This window comes from Priapulus caudatus, unplaced genomic scaffold (genome assembly GCF_000485595.1).
Source record: "Priapulus caudatus unplaced genomic scaffold, Priapulus_caudatus-5.0.1 Scaffold289, whole genome shotgun sequence".
Taxonomy (NCBI): domain Eukaryota; kingdom Metazoa; phylum Priapulida; class Priapulimorpha; order Priapulimorphida; family Priapulidae; genus Priapulus; species Priapulus caudatus.
Window position 1 is genome coordinate 213,921 of NW_014577350.1, and position 20,453 is coordinate 234,373.

The window sequence follows — 20,453 nt, forward strand, 5'->3', positions numbered from 1 at the left end:
AGTGATCTGTCATTAGCAGCTGGGCGCATACTGATGGCTGGATGGACGTCGCGTCCATGTCGCCCGCCTTCGCCATCTCCCGCCGTCTTCCGCGCCATTATTACACGCGACCGTGCATCGAGTAAATCTGCCACCAAGTGTGCTCGGTAGTTGATATTTATGTCTTTTGTAATCAATACGCGCGTATTCCTCGCTTGTTATCGTCGTCTTAATGTGCAAATAATTGCACTAGCAGATGAACGTTCGGCTAACATTGGCGGCCGTCTCGTTTGTACATCTATAATAAAATGGTTTTGCTTTTCGGCGGTCCAAGTGGCGACATCTGTGACGTACGTTTTCTGAAATTAATTAAATTGCGCAGTGAGCGGTTCACTGAGTGTTTCAGCATCGAATTGCTTCGATATTCCTTTGGGTTTATTTACATATTTCTACGGGTAGAGTATATTTGTAAAGTATTCGAAAATGTACAGGCGAGAGAGCAACGGCTTATGGTGAATGTATTATTAGACCCGAAGCATCTTTATAAGTCGAAAGAAAATGGTTACAAATATAAAAGGTAAAATAATTTTAAAACAACCACCTTATAGATACCTACAAGAGCAGATAAAGAAGGCCTTCTTTATCTGCTCTTGATACCTAATAACTACTATTAAGTAGATATTTTATTGATCTCGGGGCCCAAGCCTAGTTTAGTACCCCGGATTAGTTTAGCACATATGCGAACACACATTTACGAGGTCCAAAACATTCCTCGATCCGAGCCTGGTACCCACACCGCGGTGGTGTCAACGCATCAATAAAGGAAGCGTTATTGCAGAACTATCTACAGATTAATGTGTCAGTAAGGATTGTTGAACAGTCAGCTAAAAACTAACGACCTTAAAATATTTTAATTTGCATCATTATCGTGAACCTGCGTGTCGCGGGCGTGTCAGCCAGACACGCTGAAGCATCTTGCTTCACACTGCGCTGTTGTCGTTGTAGAGCTGCTGACCGGCTGCACTCGTGCACGCACACATAGGCGTGTCGCACGCTCTCGCATTGCCTGCTAATGAGATCAACACGACAGTGTGCCGCATCCGCCCGCCTGCAAGCATGCGCCTGAATACGCACGATTTCAGATTATTGAGCTGCGGGATGCGAGATGTTATTGTGTTATAGTACCGATTGGCAAACGACGCGTGCCGAAACGCACGCGACCGACACGTTCTGATGCGTATAAGCACCGTGTTTTTCTTGTTCGTCGATCACGAATGGGATTAGCCCTAGGTCTGTAACGTGCAAAATGAATCGGAAAAGCGCAACTTTGTCGGGGTGGCAGCACAATCGCGGGGTGTCATGTCAGCGGCCGAAAATACAGATTTCGATAGGGATTGTCTATATTCAGGCCGGTACGGGAGATTACGGTACGCATATATTTGCTAATATATTGACTAATCGCGCGTCAATAAACTCAATATTCACAGAGAGTATAGCTAAGACATGTGTCTATAGGTATCTAGAATATATTATGCAAATGATCTCCCGTACCGGCTTGAATTCATATACTCTGTGAATATTGAGTTTATTGACGCACGATTAGTCAATATAGCAAATATATGCGCGCGGAAGTGAATTACAGATGATTAAATTTCTAAAATTCTAGATACCTATAGACACATGTCTTAGCTATACTCTCTGTGAATATTGAGTTTATTGACGCGCGATTAGTCAATATATTAGCAAATATATGCGTACCGTAATCTCCCGTACCGGCCTGAATATAGACACTCCCATTTCGATAACTCACCGTTGTTTCATGACAAATGTGAATGCATGATTATAGATATTTGTAGGTATATTCTATCATCTATGTACTTCCTATCATAATATAGCCTAAGGTTCTAGGGCGTAGTATCCCTTTAACTGCATGCAGGGGCCAATTAAAATCGAGTCCCGATTACAATGCGTGTATCTCGACACGAACTGCTCTTGCTATGAAGATTATATGACTGTTTCTAAGGAAATGCACATGTTCCTTGTTATAATTAAAGTCGCAAAATGGGTTTGACAGTTTTGTCATTGCACGGAGAAATCGTAGGGAAATCGGATGTAATTATATTGCATTAGAAGTTCATGTTTAAATAAATTACGGTAACTATTAGAGGTCGTTATACTTTTCCCTTTTAACGTAGGATTATACAATGTTATCAGGTGTTCACGTGCGGTCTAATGCCCGATATTACATAATATATTAAAACTTCTGTTGTGATTGTCATGTTGTAATGCTTCCTTAACAGAAAATATCACATCGTGTTCTTGTGTGGCAAATTCAAGTCAGAGGCTACCATGCAAGTGCAACAGTGATGATGATGATTCAGTGCCATTACGTACCACTCTAAAAATACTTGGGTGAGGTTTTTAACATCTCCATACTCTTAACCAGGCAGAAATGTAATAATGAATGCTGTGAACATAACGCATGCAAAGCTCATAAAACTAAAACCAAGCACATAAAATTATGTTATCTTTGGTTCGTAACTGTTACAATGTGTAATGTATTATTATTAGTACATATATAGATATGTAATATGTTATCAGGAGCGTATAATGACAAATACACATACGCCATACGCCATTTGTCATTATACGCTCCTGATGTTATGTATATATATATAGTAGTCATGGTTTCAGTTTTATTTGCATTTACTAACAGAACGATTATGGAATGTTAGAATTTTTCTGTGTTTTAAATTTTTTTAAGAAGGAAGGAACCAAATGGCTCTAGGGTCATAATATTTATAGAATACGGTCATTAGTATATAAATATGTTCCAGATTTAAACATATTCAGTCTAGATACGGACTAAAAATGTATTATAAGTGGCAACTTTTGTATGATTGCCGAATACCTACAATATCTGGTATAAATGACGGGAAGGAAGGCAACGATAGGATCTAAATGATTGTTGATTATTTCGACGTCAAGATAATTTAAATTTATAATCATTTCTACAAAAAGTCGATGTTAATAATGAAATACGGCTGATTCACATAGAGGTAGGCAGAAAAGCCTTACTGGTGTAGGCAGAAAAGCCTACACCAGAATATAATCCACACATTTACAGTAAGCTCTGTTTGCTTGTAGTCATCAATGCTAGGCTAGGCGGAATATATAGGCACGCGTGCATATGCACTTCATGAAATCGTCGAACGCCACAGAAAGCAAGTACCCTCTGTATGGCTTCACACGAGTGCGAAGAAACTCATCATAACAATGGTAGAATGCCATCGCTGTTCAGGTTTGTTTGGTTCGACACGTGAAACTCGTTGCCAAAGGGGTCCTAGGCACAGGCACTTGGGACAGAGTCAGTAAAAACTGAAAATAATATGAACACACATTCACAAATAGGCCCTACAGCTACTACCGTACCCCTCTGTTACAGTTCCACTGTTGCGTCACTGTATATCAACTTTCCTTCATAAAAACCGATGTAAAAACTAACGCCGAACGCTCCAGCACTCGCCACTGCGAGTGTGCTGTGACGCTATGATGATAATATCTATATAGAGATATATATATAGAGATAGAGACGTAGATCAGGAGCGTATAATGACAAATTATCATCATAATTATCATCATAGCGTCACAGCACACTCGCAACGGCGAGTGCGGGAGCGTTCGGCGTTAGTTTTTACATCGGTTTTTATGAAGGAAAGTTGATATACAGTGTCGCAACAGTGGAACTGTAACCGAGGGGTACGGTAGTAGGGCCTATTTGTGAATGTGTGTTCATATTATTTTCAGTTTTTACTGACTCTGTCCCAAGTGCCTGCGGTCCTAGGCGTCCAGACAAAAATACGATAGTGGCAGTGTACGTGTGCAATCAAGGAACACATGTTTTCCCGGTTGAGCGCAATGCTGCGAAAGCTATCACGCGCCGATATTTCCCATCGGCTAAATCACATTCACTTGACTGATATCAGCAGGTAATTACATTTTCAGAATTATTCTTCCTGTCCAATTCAACAGCGCGTTGGCAACACGGATATTCTCGTGTAACACCTGAATTGCTCTATCAAAAAACCCCGTAGGGTTGGTAAATTCATTATGAACACCGCGTAGTATAGCTCTACTGAGCTGCATACAGCGATGTAGTTCTATAGTTGTTACTAAAAAATGTTCTTTCTTTTCCATGATAACACTATGTGTAGTATACATATTGCTAGTAACCAACGTCCTTAGGAATAAATAATAATAATATAACTATATAGAAACTAGCTTTTATGCACTTCATCACACAATCGTGCACTGGAATTCAGGGTCGCGCATGTTTTGTACATTTTCTAGTATGTCCACGTGATTCCAGTTTACAGTGACTTTGCTGTTGAGCCAGGCGCTGTTTGTAATAGATCGATACGAAAACTACTTACCGGTCGTTAATCCGCGATACAGTGTTAGCCCGAAGAAAAAAGCATCCTCAGTTTGCGCATACTAATTATAATTATACTACTACTAATAATAATAATTATCTAATTATATGGTTACTAATTATAATAGTCCTCGCTGTGGATCATCTTATGTAGTAAGGTGGAGCTGCTACAAGGTCGGACCGACCTTGTAGGAAAAATTATTTTAGTTATAAAGGCCATACATGGTTTCTTTACTCGCACGTACGTGCTAAGCTCATTATTTTATACTCGGGCACACAAAGACTCTCCTCTCCGGTTTCCTTTTTAACGCTCACGTTGAGGTCTGCGCGTTATTTCCTTCGTTCTTTTGAGACAGTTGTTCGGAAGTGAAATGAGTGTGCGCGTTGTTATCAGCTACGTTGCCGATATCGCTCGTATTACGTATATAAAGCCGATACAGTTAGTTATCGTCAGCAGCCCAGCAGTGCGAGATAATTATAGGGATGGACGAGTTTCACGTATTGAAATTCACGGCACGGATCGGCGAATCGCGTTTTGGTTTGCTGCGACAATTTCCACGCAATCTGGCGATACTGTCACAGGAAGTTAGCTCCAAACGACCATTTTTTTCTACTGGAAGAAAGATAAAGGTCTGCGCGTACTAAGAGAATGAGATACTGTATACGCTGTATATTTCGCGGTAGTTTAATTTTCGCGAATTTCGCGAACGCGTCACCGACCGCGACAAGAACAACACGCGAATTAATAATTCATACCGAATAATACCGAATAATTCATAATTCACCGACCGCGAAATTAAGCACTCGCGAAACTCCGTCAAGTCCGACTTCGCGAAAATATCTGTACGCGAAAAATATGGCGTATACTAGTGTTCGTTACGAGCGGTAGAATAGCGGAAATGTGATCGCAGTGCGACGCGCGACGATCGTTTTGACTTTGGTTTTCGCTCTTGCACTTGCGATCGTGATTTCACCCTTGAGCGTATGACTCGACGTGTGATAATTATCAAACGCATTCTAATCAAAACTAGAGCACTCGGAGCGCAGACCTCCGCCAAGGCAGCTCTTACTGTGAAAATTTTTATTAATTGTATCCCCCGCGACGTAGTCGGCGGGGATATTATGGTTTCATGCCGCCGCCGCTCGGTCCGCCACAGAGAATTTTCCTTCCGCTCTATAACTCGACCCCTAATTGACCTAGCGTGACCAAACTTGGTATACTTACACATCTTGGGGAGAAGGTGTGCAGAGTACCGAAACCAGGTCACTGCAACCTTTATTTGACATTGACCTTGACCTTGACCTTCATCATATTTTTCTTCCACTCTATAACTCGACCCCTAATTGACCTAGCGCGACCAAACTTCGTATACTTACACATCTTGGGGAGAACACGGGAGATACTTAGTTGGAGACAACTACCCTTTCTAGTTAATTAATTAATTAAATAATTAATTGGATCCGGATCACCACCAAAATGTTATCAATTCTAAGTTACCCCATTTCTGACCTATCCTGAAAATTTTATTTATTAATTAATTAATTGGATCCGGATCACCACCAAAATGTAATCAATTCTAAGTTACCCCATTTCTGACCTATCCTGAAAATTTTATTTATTAATTAATTAATTGGATCCGGATCACCACCAAAATCTAATCAATTCTAAGTTAGCCCATTTCTGACCTATCCTGAAAATTTTATGACAATCCGTCCATAAATTTTCAGTTAGGCTGTACACAAACAAACAAACGCACTAACCCACAAACCAACAAACACATGCACGCCGGTGAAAACATAACCTTCTGCCAACCCTTTGGCGGAGGTAACTACAACCTTGTTTGCGAGTTAGTTTGGCGGAAAGTTAAACAGGGTAGACCTAGGTGGGGGCTGTAAGTTAACAGGGTAGACGGAAGTGGGGGCGGCAAATTATTAGAGGGTAGACGGAGGCGGGTGGGTGGGTAGTTTGGATCATGCTGCCGTCTTCAGGCCGGTGGGTGGGTGGGGGGGTGTAATGTCCTGTCTTCTCGATTTACTGGCGGATGTTTGCCGCTGGTCGCGAGTGCCTCTGTAAGGTGAGCCGAGTCGGTAATGACACATCCACTTAGCGTTCGTTTGTGTAACGCGAAGCCTCCCAGCCAACTCTCCCCGAGTACGCTGGGCAAGAATAAAGGGGATCGTAATTACAAGTTGTAATAAGTGCCGAATGCAATCGCATTTCGACGGCAGCCAGCACCAAGGAAAATAGTTCGCCCGCTCGCAGCGCTGGCTGCTATTGATTGACGCGGCCTGGATTTTTATACATCGGTGAGTGATGTTCGCAGAGGCAGGTTAAGTTGAAAGCCATTGCCTAATGGCGAATGATTGCGGCCAATCAATGTTGAATTAACTATAATGAACCTTCGTCGTGTTTATAATGCCGGAAATGCTATCCGCTATTCCTCGCATCGAGGTGCGAATTGTGGTTTATTTTATTGTCATAGCAACGAGCGTACATGTGCCTCATGTTTCGTTTTCACTTTCATTTCGATAAATGAAGCCCACAGGGTGGCGTTTAAGTCGTCATTGCAGTTCGAAGTCTGCATTAACATGTGACGAAATTACAAGTGAAATTCTGTCATCTTGCGTGGGCTACTGAAATTACCACTTCGAAAAATGCCCATATACGTGTGTCATTCACGAAATAAAAATCATCAAAACATTGATAGTGTTCCGTCTTGAGAGTTTATGTAAAGTGACTGTATCGTAGGACCTTTTTTGTTTTTGTTCGTTTTGAAGAATTCCTGTACGCATAATACACTCATCCAAAATCGTTAGGAAGGGCAAATGGATGTTTCACAAATTGAAATGGACCGAGTTGGTTTTTAATCATGTCGGGATATTTCCTACCCGTCAGTATTTCAGAAATCTATATCTCACTTCATATCTTCGGATTCCTCTAATTTTATCAATAAATCTAATAGTTCTCCGCTATATGTGTAGCTATTGTATATGTATAGCATCCACTGTATGCACATACTGGACTGTAAACGGGCAGTGCATGTATATCAGAGCTCTTTTTGTATTTAGTTTGGCTAATGAATGCTCTGTTACGAGGGGATAGGAATTTCCCGATTTTAATCTTCTGATGAACCAAAGGTTAGTGGGATTAACATCTGGTCGAGTATAAAGCATAAAATGCGAAATGGCAGTGTACTGTAATAGATGTTTTGCCGAAATTCTATGACATTTGAACCATCCTACAATACGTATATATAAGGTAGTTTTGAAGGGCAGCAGGTTGGCTATTGTGTGTTTGGGTGAACGATATTCATGGGCACAATTACATGCAGGCAGTGCAGTGAATGCATTTCTGTGTCCAGTTACATATACGGTGAGCTTGCGCCACGTTCAACACAACCCCATTGATCTTCATTTATTTGCACACTAGTATTGTTGTAAGACCCTCCGTAATTTATTTCTGATCAAAGTTAAATTTCGAGTTAAAGCTAACGTTTACAACGGCCGAATCTTGTGTATTTTGATTTTCCGTATGCTTTTTACCGTATGTATTTATGGATGCCGCCGTTAGGGGGATATGGGTTATTGCGCTGGTCAATAATTGAAAGCTCAGTCGGGTTTCGCCCGGCGTGATAACATTGTTAGGTAACAAGACGACAAAAATGTTTCTGTGTAGGGAAGAGTAAGCACAAGGTTCTGACATTGGCCGCAGTCATCGTGAAACGTTGTGCATTATTATACGTACGCATAAACGCTAACCAAATAAAGACCTGCGCTTTGACATCTTTTTCGACGAAAATCTACCTTTGCGTACACTCATCGTAGCGTGGTTATTTATTGACGTTGTGCATCATTCGTTGTCTGACCTGTCTACTTACGAAAGGGCTTTTCGGTCTACCTGACGTAGTCAGCTGCCACTTTTAGAATCGCTATCAGGGGCGGATCCAGGACTGCATGAGGCTAGACAGTATTTTTCCAGATTGTAAGGGCAAAGCCACCAAGAAGGGCACACCACCCCACAGTGAGCGCCGTCAGGCGCGAAGCACATGGCGGGGGGGGGTCTGGGGGGCCTCCCCCAGGAAATTTCAAAATTTCAAACGTCCCTGTGTACAAAAATGAGCACCATTTGAGCACACATTTAGTCAAGCAGCAATAGCTAAAAACCATATGGAATTTTATTTCTGCTTCATTTTGCCTGCACTTTGCATACCAGCAATTAATGCAGAATGAGCAGCTAGTTTTGTTACCATGTAAAATTTTGATTTCCTTCAAGTCCTGTCAATGAATCAGAAGAAAAAGAAAACAAATAAAGAATATAGCCAAATTCTATCAAATAGTTTTCTGTATTTTTGGTATTTTCTGTAAATTTTGAAGGGCACTTTGAAATCTAGACCGTATTTCCCAATACGGCAAATACGGTCTGAATCCGCCCCTGGCTATAATGTGTGCGCATCGGCAGTAACGGCACGAATCTAGTGTTCACATTCTCATCATTTATAAATGGTCGATTCGGTGGGCAAAGTGAGACACCGAAAGTGGTTTAATTTCCATAGTCGAAAAGCAACTGTGTGGTTCCCGCCTTGAGACTGTCACTGGATTCGTGAAGCCACGCACTTAATTTGTAGCATAAATCGTTAGTGCTGCAGCAGCACTCCTTGTAGTTTAAGGAGGAGGTGTAGCACACCAAAGACGCATTCTTGACGATGTCTGAAAAATATTCCTTACGATGCCGGGGTTATTAGTTGCCATTTTTCGTTCTGCTTTGTTTTAGTGCTTCATCGATAAATATTGGGTTATATCAAGAGTCCATAATGGAAAACGTATTATCTTTAATTTTAAATTTATTTTTTATTAAATTTACTATTTTTATTACATTTATCTTCTATTATGGATTCTTGGTTATATGTAACCGCAACCTGTCGATTGCACGTCAGCAAGCGCAAGAAATCGGGAGATATGCTTCCTGAGATCACACGCGCTAGTTTGCCAAAAACATGACAATGACGGAATGCCAATTGTTAGGCTAACGCTCCATTAGGACTTTGATATCATTAATGATTAATGATTAATGATTGATAATCCTAACCCTAACCCTAACCTTAACCTAAATTACATTAAACCACAAACTAATATATGACCATATATATATATATATATATATATATGTTATTATGACCAGTAATAACATTAAAGTTGGAAACATTCCTAATGGAGTATCACTTAATTGTAAGAGCAATAATTAACATTATATCTTTAATGCGTCTGGTGAGACGCGTTGAGATTTCAGGATCTTCGCAGCACGGGTCATTAAATCAGTCTATCAAAGACTCGCGAGATTTAGAATGTAGAATTATAATAAATTGATTCGCCGAGAGATGTCGACTTTGATGTTTCTCGGTGATTGCAACTCGGCTATTTCTGCAGTGTGTGAATGAATATTCCGAGAGAGACATAATCGAGAAGGTGTTATCGACGCAGCTGTGACGCAACACGGTTGTTGCTGACGTTACCTGCCTGCTGTCTTTCTATCTGCTTTCTACCTGCCTCCTGCCTACCTGCCTCCTGCCTGCTTTCTACCTGCCTCCTGCCTACCTACCTCCCTCCTGCCTACCTGCCTGCTGCCTCCTGCCTACCTACCTGCCTCCTGCCTACCTACCTGCCTCCTGCCTGCTTTCTACCTGCCTCCTGCCTGCTTTCTACCTGCCTCCTGCCTACCTACCTCCCTCCTGCCTACCTGCCTGCTGCCTACCTGCCTGCTTTCTACCTGCCTGCTTTCTACCTGCCTCCTGCCTACCTGCCTGCTGTCTACCTGCCTGCTGTCTACCTGCTTACCTACCTGCTGCCTACCTGCCTGCTGCCTACCTGCCTACCTGCCTGCTGCCTATCTGCCTACCTGCCTGCTGCCTACCTGCCTGCATGCCTACCTGCCTGCTGCTAGCGTGCCTACCTGCCCGGCTGCCTATCTGCCTACCTGCCTACCTGGCCTACCTGCCTGACTCTGTGCCCTAGCTGCCCTCCGCCCATGCCCTATCTGCCTACCTGGCCTGCTGCCTAGTGCCCTGGCCTACCTTGCCTATCTGCCCTGCCCTGCCTGCTGCCTAGCTGCCTGCCTTACCTGCTGCCTACCTGCCTGCTGCCTACCTGCCTACCTGCCTGCTGTCTACCTGCTTACCTACCTGCTGCCTACCTGCTTACCTGCCTGCTGCCTACTGCCTACCTGCCTGCATGCCTACCTGCCTGCTTTCTGCCGGCCTGCATGCCTACCTGCCTGCTTTCTACCTGCCTGCTGCCTACATGTCTGCTGCCTACCTGCCTGCTGCCTACCTGCCTACCTGCCTACCTGCCTACCTGCCTGCTGCCTAGCTGCCTGCCTACCTGCCTGCTGCTGCTGCTGTCTGTGTACGTACGTCCTAGCACAATACTGTCTCTGCTGCTGTACTGCCGCTATCACTGCCACGGCAAAGGTACGACACTGTAGCTAACTGCTGCTCCGAGTAATACTGCGTATAATAGTGCTACTGATACCGCACACTACCGCTGCCCGGCTAATGCACCTGATATTGTTACGGCTACTGTTACTGCCACCGCTACTGCTACTGCTTCTACTGCTGTTACTGCAATAGCAATGGCTACTGCTACTCTCACTGCTACTCTCACTGCTACTACCACCGCTGCTGGTAAAGCTATTGCTGCTATTTTCCCTATTGCTGCTGCTGATTCACCTGCTGCTACTGCTACTTTTGTTGTGGTTGTTGTTGTTGTTGTTGTTGTTGTTGTTGTTGTTATTGTTGTTGTTGTTTTTGTTTGTTGTTGTTGCTGCTGCTGCTGCTGCTACTACTACTACTACAAATATTTCTATTGCTAGTTCTACTACTGCTGCTGCTGCTCCTCACACACACATAAAGTTTGTCTACAGAAACTAGTGTTGCCACAGGATGTACAGTAATACTCGAAGTCCTCTATAAACATATATGCCAGGCAAGCAATGGTAATATGAGAATCCAAATGTTTGCGATTGACATTAAATATTTGGTCGTACATGGATTGATGAAGTCTGTTATTATTTGAGCCATCTGTACTGAGTATGATGGTCTAATGGTCTGAGAAACATTCATCAAAATTGTCGCATAATTAGGTTAGTACATGTAGGATAACAACTGTTCGTGTTGGTTTATCTTCGTCCGTGCATGATGGTTTAGCGATTCATGAGATGTTTATTAGATTGACGTTATTTCTGCGCACAGCTGATCCTGTTACGACGATAGCTTTATTTAATCGTGTTTGCTTAGTTTTTCGTTGCTATTTCTGCACGTGTTTATACACGTATGACGTTAAACGTGGCGTACACTTAGGCGGTTTCCGCCCGTGCGTCGGTTGTAATGAGTTGCTGTTATTATCTAGGTACCTAGCCCGAGTTGCTGCCGATTTTGTTTCAATGTCAACACAGGGATCGGTAACTGTCATGGTTTGCCGCGCAGTGTGGTTCGAATATTACGCTGTATTTCGACCGGATCGATATTCAAACGCTGATATATGTAAATAAAGAGAAACGGATAGAGTTCGAGCGCGTGTCTGTCACGAGCAGTCAGTTCCGACCGTGTGGATCACTCACTCCACAGGGCGTCTGCGGGTATTTTACGCGCCACGGGACTCCGTCGTACCATACATATGCCTCAGGGATGAATGAATCATGACAAATTTTTCATGGGATTCTTTTGTGAGACATTTTTGTAGATTTTTTGTCGTAATTCACATCCCTGATACGCATTCATGGCCAGGCTGTTCTGGACACGCCGTACACGACGATTCCCGCTGCGCGTAGGCAGGCCGAGGGCCTCCGGGATGCGACGCTGTCAGGTGTACATGAATAGCGATCAGATTATCTCTATTCATGTATTCTCTGCATGCTATTGCTTCGTAAATCGTGTAGTACAGGAGCGCTGAACGTCGCCGTAGGAGACGGTGTGGATGAATGCATAGCGTAGGAGATCGAGGGAGGCGAGTATTGTATAGGGATTGCTGTAGGAAGTGCAGAACACTGCTGTTGAGTGCTTACAGGGACACGTGAGAGCATTGTAGGGATGTAACAATTATATCTTATAAGCGAAGATGTCTGCCGGTGAGACGCGTTGAGATTTCAGGATCTTGCGCAGCACGGCGTCATAAATCTCATATCATGACTCGCAGATTTAGAATGTTAGAATTATAATAAATTGATTGCGCCGCAGAGAGTCTGTCGACTTTGATGTTTCTCCGGTGATTGCAACTCCGCGGCCTATGTCTGCAGCTGTGGGGCGCTAGGGTGAATGAATATTCCGAGAGAGACATAATCGAGAAGCGTGTTTATCGACGCAGCTGTGTGACGCAACGACGGTTGTTGCTGCACGTTACCTGCCTGCCTGTCTTTCTATCTGCTTGCCTACCTGCCTGCTTTCGTGACCTGCCTCCTGCCTATCCTACCTCCCTTCCTAGCCTACCTGCCTGCCTGCCTGCCTGCTACCTACCCCTCCTGCCCTACCTACTGCTCCTGCCTGCTTTTCTACTTGCCTCCTCCTGCTACCTGCCTGCTGCCTAGCCTGCCCCGCTTTTACCTGCCTCGCTGCCTACTGCCTGCTGCCTAGCCTACCTGCCTCCTCCTGCTTTCTACCTGCCTCCTGACCTACCTACCTCCCTCCTGCCTACCTGCGCTGCTTTCTACTGCTGCCTTTCTACCTGCCTCCTGCCTACCTGCTTGGCTGTCTACCTGCTTACCTACCTGGCTGCCTACCGGCCTGCTCTGCCGTACCTGCCCTTACCTGCCTGCCTGCTACTGCCTACCTGCCTGCTGCCTACTTTGCTGCCCTACCTGCTGCTGGACTACTGCCCTACCTTGCCTACCTGCCTACCTGCCGCCTGGCCTGCTAGCTAGCGTGCCTGGCGCTACCTGCCTACTGCCTACCTGCCTGCTGCCTAGCGTGCCTACCTGCCGGCTGCCCTATCTGCGCTACTGCCCTACCTGGCCTACCTGCCTACCTCCTGCCTAGCTGCCTACCGCATGCCTCTGCCTACCTATGCTGCCTTGCCCTATACTAGCCTACTGCCCTGCCCTGCCTAGCTGCACTGTCTACCTGGCTACCCTCCCCATGCCTACGCTGCTGCTGCCTTAAGCTTGCTTGCTACCTGCGCCTACCTGTCCCTACCTGCCCTACCTGCTGCTGCCCTAGCTTGGCCTGCCTCCGGCTGCCTATCCCTTGCCTGGCCACTGCCTAGCTGCTTCCTACCCTTACTGACACTCCGGCTGCCTATCTGCCTGCATTGCCACCTGCCCTTAGCTGCCTGCCTACCTGCCTACCTGCCTACCTGCCTGCTTGCCTAGCTGCCTTACCTGCGGCTGCCTATCTTGCCTACTGCCTTGCTGCCTAGCTGCTGCCTACCTGCCCCTACCTGCCTGTGCCTAGCTGCCGTGCCTACCCCTGCGCCTACCTGCCTGCGTTGCTATCTGCTAACCTGCCTGCTGCCCTAGCCTGCCTGCCTACCTGCCCTACCTGCCTACCTGCCCTGCTGCCACAATGAGCTGCCTTACCTGCCGGCCTGCCTGTGCCTGCCTGCCTGCTGGCTGCTGCTGTCTGTGTACGTACGTCCTAGCCACAATTACTGCTCTCTGCTGCCCTGTACTGCCGCTATCACTGCCACGCGCAAAGCGGTTACGACCACTGGTAGCTAACTGGCTGGCCTTCCGCAGTAATATACTGCGTATAATAGTAGCTTACTGATACCGCACACGTACCGCCTGCCGGCTAATGCAACCTGATATTTGTTACGGCTACTGTTACCTGCACCGCCACTGCTTACTGCCGATCTACTGCTGTGACTGCAATAGCAATGGCTACTGCTACTCTCACTGCTACTTCTCACTGCCCCTACTACACGCTGCTGGCTAAGCTATTGCTGCCCTATTTTCCCTATTGCTGTTCTGCTGATTCACCTGCCTGCTACTGCTACTTTGTTGTGGTATGTTGTTGGTTGTTGTTGTGATTGTTGTTTTTGCTTTGTTGTTGTTGACTGCTGCCTGCTTGCTGACTACTACTACTACTACAAGATATTTCTATTGCTAGTTTCTACTACTGTGCTGCTGCTCCTCACACACACAAAAGTTTGTTCTACAGAAATAGGTTGCCACAGGGATGTACAGTAAAATACTCGAAGTCCCTCTATAACACTATATATGCCCGGCAACGCAATAGTAATATGAAATCCAAATGTTTGGATGACATTAAATATTGCGTACGTACATGGATTGAATGAAGTCTGTTATTATTTGAGCATCTGTACTGAGTATGATGGTCTAATGGCTGAGAAAACACTTCATCACCAAATTGTCGCCATAATTAGGTTAGTTCATTAGCATACAACGTTCGTGTTTGGGTTTATCTTCGTCGTGCAATGATGGTTTAGCTGATTCATTGAGAATGCTTTTATTAGATTGACGTTATTTCTGCGCCCAGCTGATCTGTTCCATAACTATATTAATTTCGTTTTGCTTAGTTTACTGTCTTTCGCACGTGTTTATACACGTATGCACGTTAAACGTGGCGTACATTTAGGCGGTTCCGCCGTGCGTCGGTGTGTAATGAGTTGCCTGTTATTATCATGGGTACCTAAGCCCGAGTTGCTGCCGCATTGTTTCACAGTCAACATCAGGGCTCCGGTAACTGTCATGCGTTTGCCGCGCCAGTGTGGTTCGAATATTACGCTGTCATTTTCGACCGGATCGAATATTTCAACCTGCTGATATATGTAAATAAAGAGAAACGCGATAAGAGTTCTCGAGCGCGTTGTCTGTCACGTAGCAGATCAGTCTCGACGTGTGCGATCAGCTCACTACAGCGTCGGGATTCTTACGCGCCACGGGTCTCCGTACGTACCATACATATGGCCTCAGGGATGATATGAATCATGACAAATTTTTTGCGCGAGGTTGTAAACATTTGTAGATGTTTTTGTCGTAATTCACATCCCTGATACCGCATTCATGGCCAGGTGTTTTCTTTGCTGGACACGCCGTACACGACATTCCGGCTTGCGACGATAGGCAGGCGAGGGCCTCCGGAGGAACGCTGTCAGGTGCTACATGAACTAGCCGATCAGATTATCTTAATTCATGTATTCTCTAGCCAATGCTTATTGCCCTTCGTAAATCGTGCTACCTACAGCGAGCGCTTGAACGGTCGCCGTAGGAAGCGCGCTTGTGGTGATATGCATTAGCGTAGAGAGATACGAGGGAGCGCGAGATTGTAGGGATTCGCTTGGTAGGAAGCTCGCAGAACACTGCTGTTGAGTGCTTACAGGGACACGTGAGAGCATTGTAGGGATGTATGTAGGAAGTGTATAACACTGCTGCTGTGTGCTTACAGGAACACGTGAGAGTATTGTAGGATGGATGTAGGAAGTGTATACACTGCTGTTGTGTGCTTACAGGGACACGTAGAGGTATTGTAGGGATGGATGTAGCGAAAGAATGATAGAACGACTGCTGTTGCAGTGCTTACAGGGCACACGTGGAGTATATGTAGGGATGGATGTAGGAATCAAAAAAAAAAAATTATAGAACACTGCTGTTGTGTGCTTACAGGCGAGTACGTCCAGCTACGACATGGCGCTGATGGGCGAGGCACACGGACTTCATCACGACCTATGCTTTAGCCAACCCGCACCTGCGCCTACGATCGTCAGTGGCTGCTGCGAGCGGTTCGCCAACCTACCTGAATCCACCCAAGCAGTTCACTCACAACTTTCCAGGTATGGCGGTACGGCGCCATGGCCTGCGCGCCTGCCGGCCATGGCCTGGCATGCCATCACAGCGCGGCTGCATGCGTGACCACACCGCCACCGAGTTTTTCCTCGCGCGGATGCATGCAGATTCCGGTTTGCGTCGCTGTATTTCGCACATTGTTTTTCCAATTGCTACGCCTTTTCTGTTGATCGCATATACCGCCACTTCGCCTGCAAGAGAGGAGGGATTGGCGGGCTGGGTTAAGTGTGTCGAAGAGGGTAATTTTTTTACAGTGGGTATTTTCCTTATCTAGCATTATGTGCAGGGATAGAGAAAGATGGGTTATACAATCTAGGTAGTTCGTACTTACGTAGTGTTCTGTGTGTTAAGGGTCGGGAACTGTTATAGCAAAGGGGAGAGTGACGGGCGAAGGTTGTATCAAGTAAGCCTCCTGCTTCATAATAAGATTTGCCGAGCACGAAATTCTGTGAAAATTGTATGCATTAATTTTTAATAACGTGTATATGGAATTCTTTATTACGGCAAAGGAGAACATCATTTGCGCTGGGTTAAATGAGGCATTACGTGTTGCGAAAATGTTTCAAGCCTTTGTTGTCACATCCATATGTAGCTAGCCGACAATTCATGTGCTTATTATGGCGTGCTGCCCGCACTTAAATTTTCTGTGATTCATCTTTATTTTTTTCACTATTTAAATCATTTATGCATGAACTTAAGACTTTTGTGCATATTTTGCGTTCTTAATTTTCTTCACCAATTAAAATGTAAGAATCGGAAATAATAGTAACATTAACAATTAAGCGATTTTACAGAAGGGATTTTTTGGAAGTCGTGCATTAAATGTTTCGAAAGACTAAATCGCTAAGCCTTCATTAGTTCAAACCCCACGCGCTGTATTTCATACGGCATGTTTAAAATGTTCAGTCGTTGCTTTAGCCTACTTATAGCACAATGTCACTAAAACATCATGAGGCCATCGTAATTATCACAAGCAATTGATTCCGTAAATCCTAATTGCCACATTTGAAATCGAATAGCTGTTCATGCCACCTTTTATATATCTCATCTGAACTGTCCGTGTGCCTTTTCAGAAACCTCGCTTGCTAAATTGTGTCTGTGTTTCAGAAGCCAAGATGAGTCCGCTGTTTCCACTGACAGAAACTCATGAATAGCTCCGATTACTTGCGAGGAAAACCATATAGCGGAGAGAGACGTCCGTTCATTCCAAGCGGTAGGTGAAGCATGTCTTCATTTCATCCGGGCACGGGTTACGCCGCGTGTGTGCGGATTTTCAGTCCTAATAATTCATCTAGCTTGCCGCAATCCTTGATGCCATTTTCGCAGGAAGCATAACGCGGTGTACTGTGAATTATGTTAGAGCTAGAGGTAGAGATTCTCTAGGAGGCGCACGACGAGAGCTAGTTTATTGACGGTCGGAAGGCGAGTTTAATTCGATTGCGGAATGTTATTACCACGGAACCTGCCTGACGGCAAGCCTAGATTACGTCTTGTTGCATATTATCCAACGCTGAAGGTGGGGCGGCGGGCGGGGGAATGAAGAGGAAATGGCCTGCCAATTCGACTCGAGAAGATTTGCAGAAGCTACAATCACACGATGTTCCCTTTTGCAGCTTTGACGGATGTGAGTGGAAGGTTGCACGGAGACAGATGCATTACACGATTTGACAAAATGTTCAAGAGCAAATCTTCAATGATATTTTAAAAAAGCTTAGATTCCTTCCGCCCGCCTATACTATGTGGACATTGGCTCATTAGGGCGTAGCCTATCTATCCGTATTCCCGTAACCCTGAGGCCCGCAGCTGCTTTCACAGTAATGCCTACAGATGGATGATTCCAAGGAGTTAATGAGACAAATGGAAAGAATTTTGAAAGCATTTTGTCTTATTATCTCCTGCATGATATTGTGCAGCACTACGTTACTGTGTGATCATTATGGACGGAGTCGGTAGCACGTGCGGGAACTAGTGGTGATCACGCTTGACATAAGAGTATACACCGTATTAGAATTCGAGGGAGGACATCAGGATTCTCTGGATAGGCGAAGCGTTCCAGTGAATGTTGGAACACGATGGAGCCGAAATAGTATTTATTTTCGTAGAGGGACACACACATTCTAGTCTATGTATCTGTCTACCCTTACTTGGTCTGTCTGTGTCTGGTCTGTCTGTCTGTCCTGTCTGTCTGTCGCTCTTCTGCGGTCTGTCTTTCTTTCTGTTCTGTGTGTGCGGTGCGTTGCTGTGTCGTACCTACACGTGCGTGGCATTATATTATACTAGTCGCTTCGATTAGCAGCCGCCACTGCACTAGGAATTTTGTTTCGATGCTTAGTTCTTCGTATGCCGTTGTATCTTCTAAGATCGACCAAGATGCAAGGCTATACTGTCAATATATACAGCCTTTGTGCCGCGTCTTAATCTACCTTACCTTTAATTAGGCTCCTCTTACCCCTATCTATACCTTTATATATAAAAACTTATATTAGGTTAAGGTACAGTACCTGGTACCTTAGCTTATCCTATTTCACACTAGGCAAATCTTCTGCCAAAGCCACTAAAAATCGAAGAATGCAGACTACAAGTGTGCTTGCCAATCCCCTTTACCCAACTGTGAACCATTTCTTCGGAAAGCTCCATCCAAGGAATTGCCACAAGTTCCAGCAGCGCATTATTTCGCCTTGTAATTGACGCGCAATCTTTCAACCTGGATTGCAGTTCGAAATCCAAGCCTGCGCCATTCAATCGTCTGCAGATCGATAACTTATGGCTTGCCACGATTGTCTAGAGGTGCCGGATCCAAGGAACTCACTCGGTACAACTTATCTGCTGATTACCACCTTGAAATCTCAATTTGCTTGTGTGATTATCTAGTTCTAGAGGTTAACTTAAAACTCATGGCTTAATTGTGCAATTATCCACAGGAGGTCATGCTAGAAAACTTCGTTGCTTGCGCGATTATTTGATGGAAGTGTACACTTGAATCTCATTGCTATGTGTAATTTTCCAGGGTCAATGCCTCAAAAATCTCTATCCTTGGTCTGATCACTTGCCAGAGGTTCACTGCCCTCGAGATAATTCTCATGCGCCGCTATGCGAATTTATCTGAAATTAGTTAACAGCATCGAAACTCTCATTTGCTTGTGTACGTATCACAGAGGTTACAAATCTTAGAAAATCTTACATTCGGTGGTTTATCCACACAAGAGGTTTCAAAAACTCCTTCCTTGTGCGTATTATCCACGGAGTGCACGCTCGGAAATCTCATGGCTTGTGTAATTAATTCAAGAGGCTTACTATGTTGATTATATCATGTGGATTTCTTACCTGTATTGTCAGTGATTATCGCATGTGCATTATTCATGTGATCTTACCTTATGTCATGTGTTATATTCATGGGATCTTACCTTATGTCATGGTTATTATCTCATGTGATTATCTCATGTGATCTGTACCTTATGTCATGTGATTAACCTGCATGTGATCGTACCTTATGTCATGTGATTATGCTCATGTGATTATTACTCATGTGATTTACGTATGTACCCCCCCCCCGCAAATTGTGATTATCTCATGTGATCTTACCTTATTGTCATGTGATTATCTCACGTGCATCCTTACCCCTCTATCGTCATGTGATTATTGCATGTGATCTTACCTCTATGTCATTGTGTATTATCTCACGTCTGATCTTACTATATGTCATGTGTTATCTCACGTGATCTTACCTTATGTCATTGTGATTATCCTCATGATGTCTTACCGTTATGTCATGTGATTATCTCATGTTGATCTTACCTGTATGTCATGTGATTATCTTCATGGTGATCTTACTTATGTCATGGCTATGATCTCATGTGGATTTTACCCTTATGTCATGGTTGATTATTCATGCTGATCTTACCTTATCTCACGTGATCATCTCATTGTGAATCTTACCTTATCTCATGTGATTCTTACTCTATCTCATGTGATCTTTACCTTATGTCAATGTGATCTTACTTATCTCATGTGATCTTACCTAATATCTATGCTAATCTCGCTTACATATTCATGCGAGATCTCACTGTGATCTTACCTCGTATACCGTGTGATTGTCTAGAGGTTACTCATGTGATCTCATGCTGATCTTACCTTATCTCCATGCGAGTTCTCATCTGTTTTAACTTATCTCATCGATTATATCATCTGATCTTACCTCATCTCGCATTGCGATTATCCACAGAGGCTCCGCCGCAGATCTTCCACGAACCT

At 44.4% G+C, this 20,453-nt stretch overlaps 1 protein-coding gene across 1 annotated transcript in view; it reads left to right on the forward strand.

The window, feature by feature from the left end:
* Positions 1-20,453, forward strand: part of LOC106808597 (cGMP-inhibited 3',5'-cyclic phosphodiesterase B-like) — an 88,568-nt gene that overhangs the window by 35,988 nt on the left and 32,127 nt on the right. Inside the window, exon 2 of the mRNA XM_014811371.1 lies at positions 16,023-16,061. Within this exon, the coding sequence (XP_014666857.1) occupies positions 16,023-16,061 (39 nt within the window). The remainder of the gene's footprint in view (positions 1-16,022; positions 16,062-20,453) is intronic.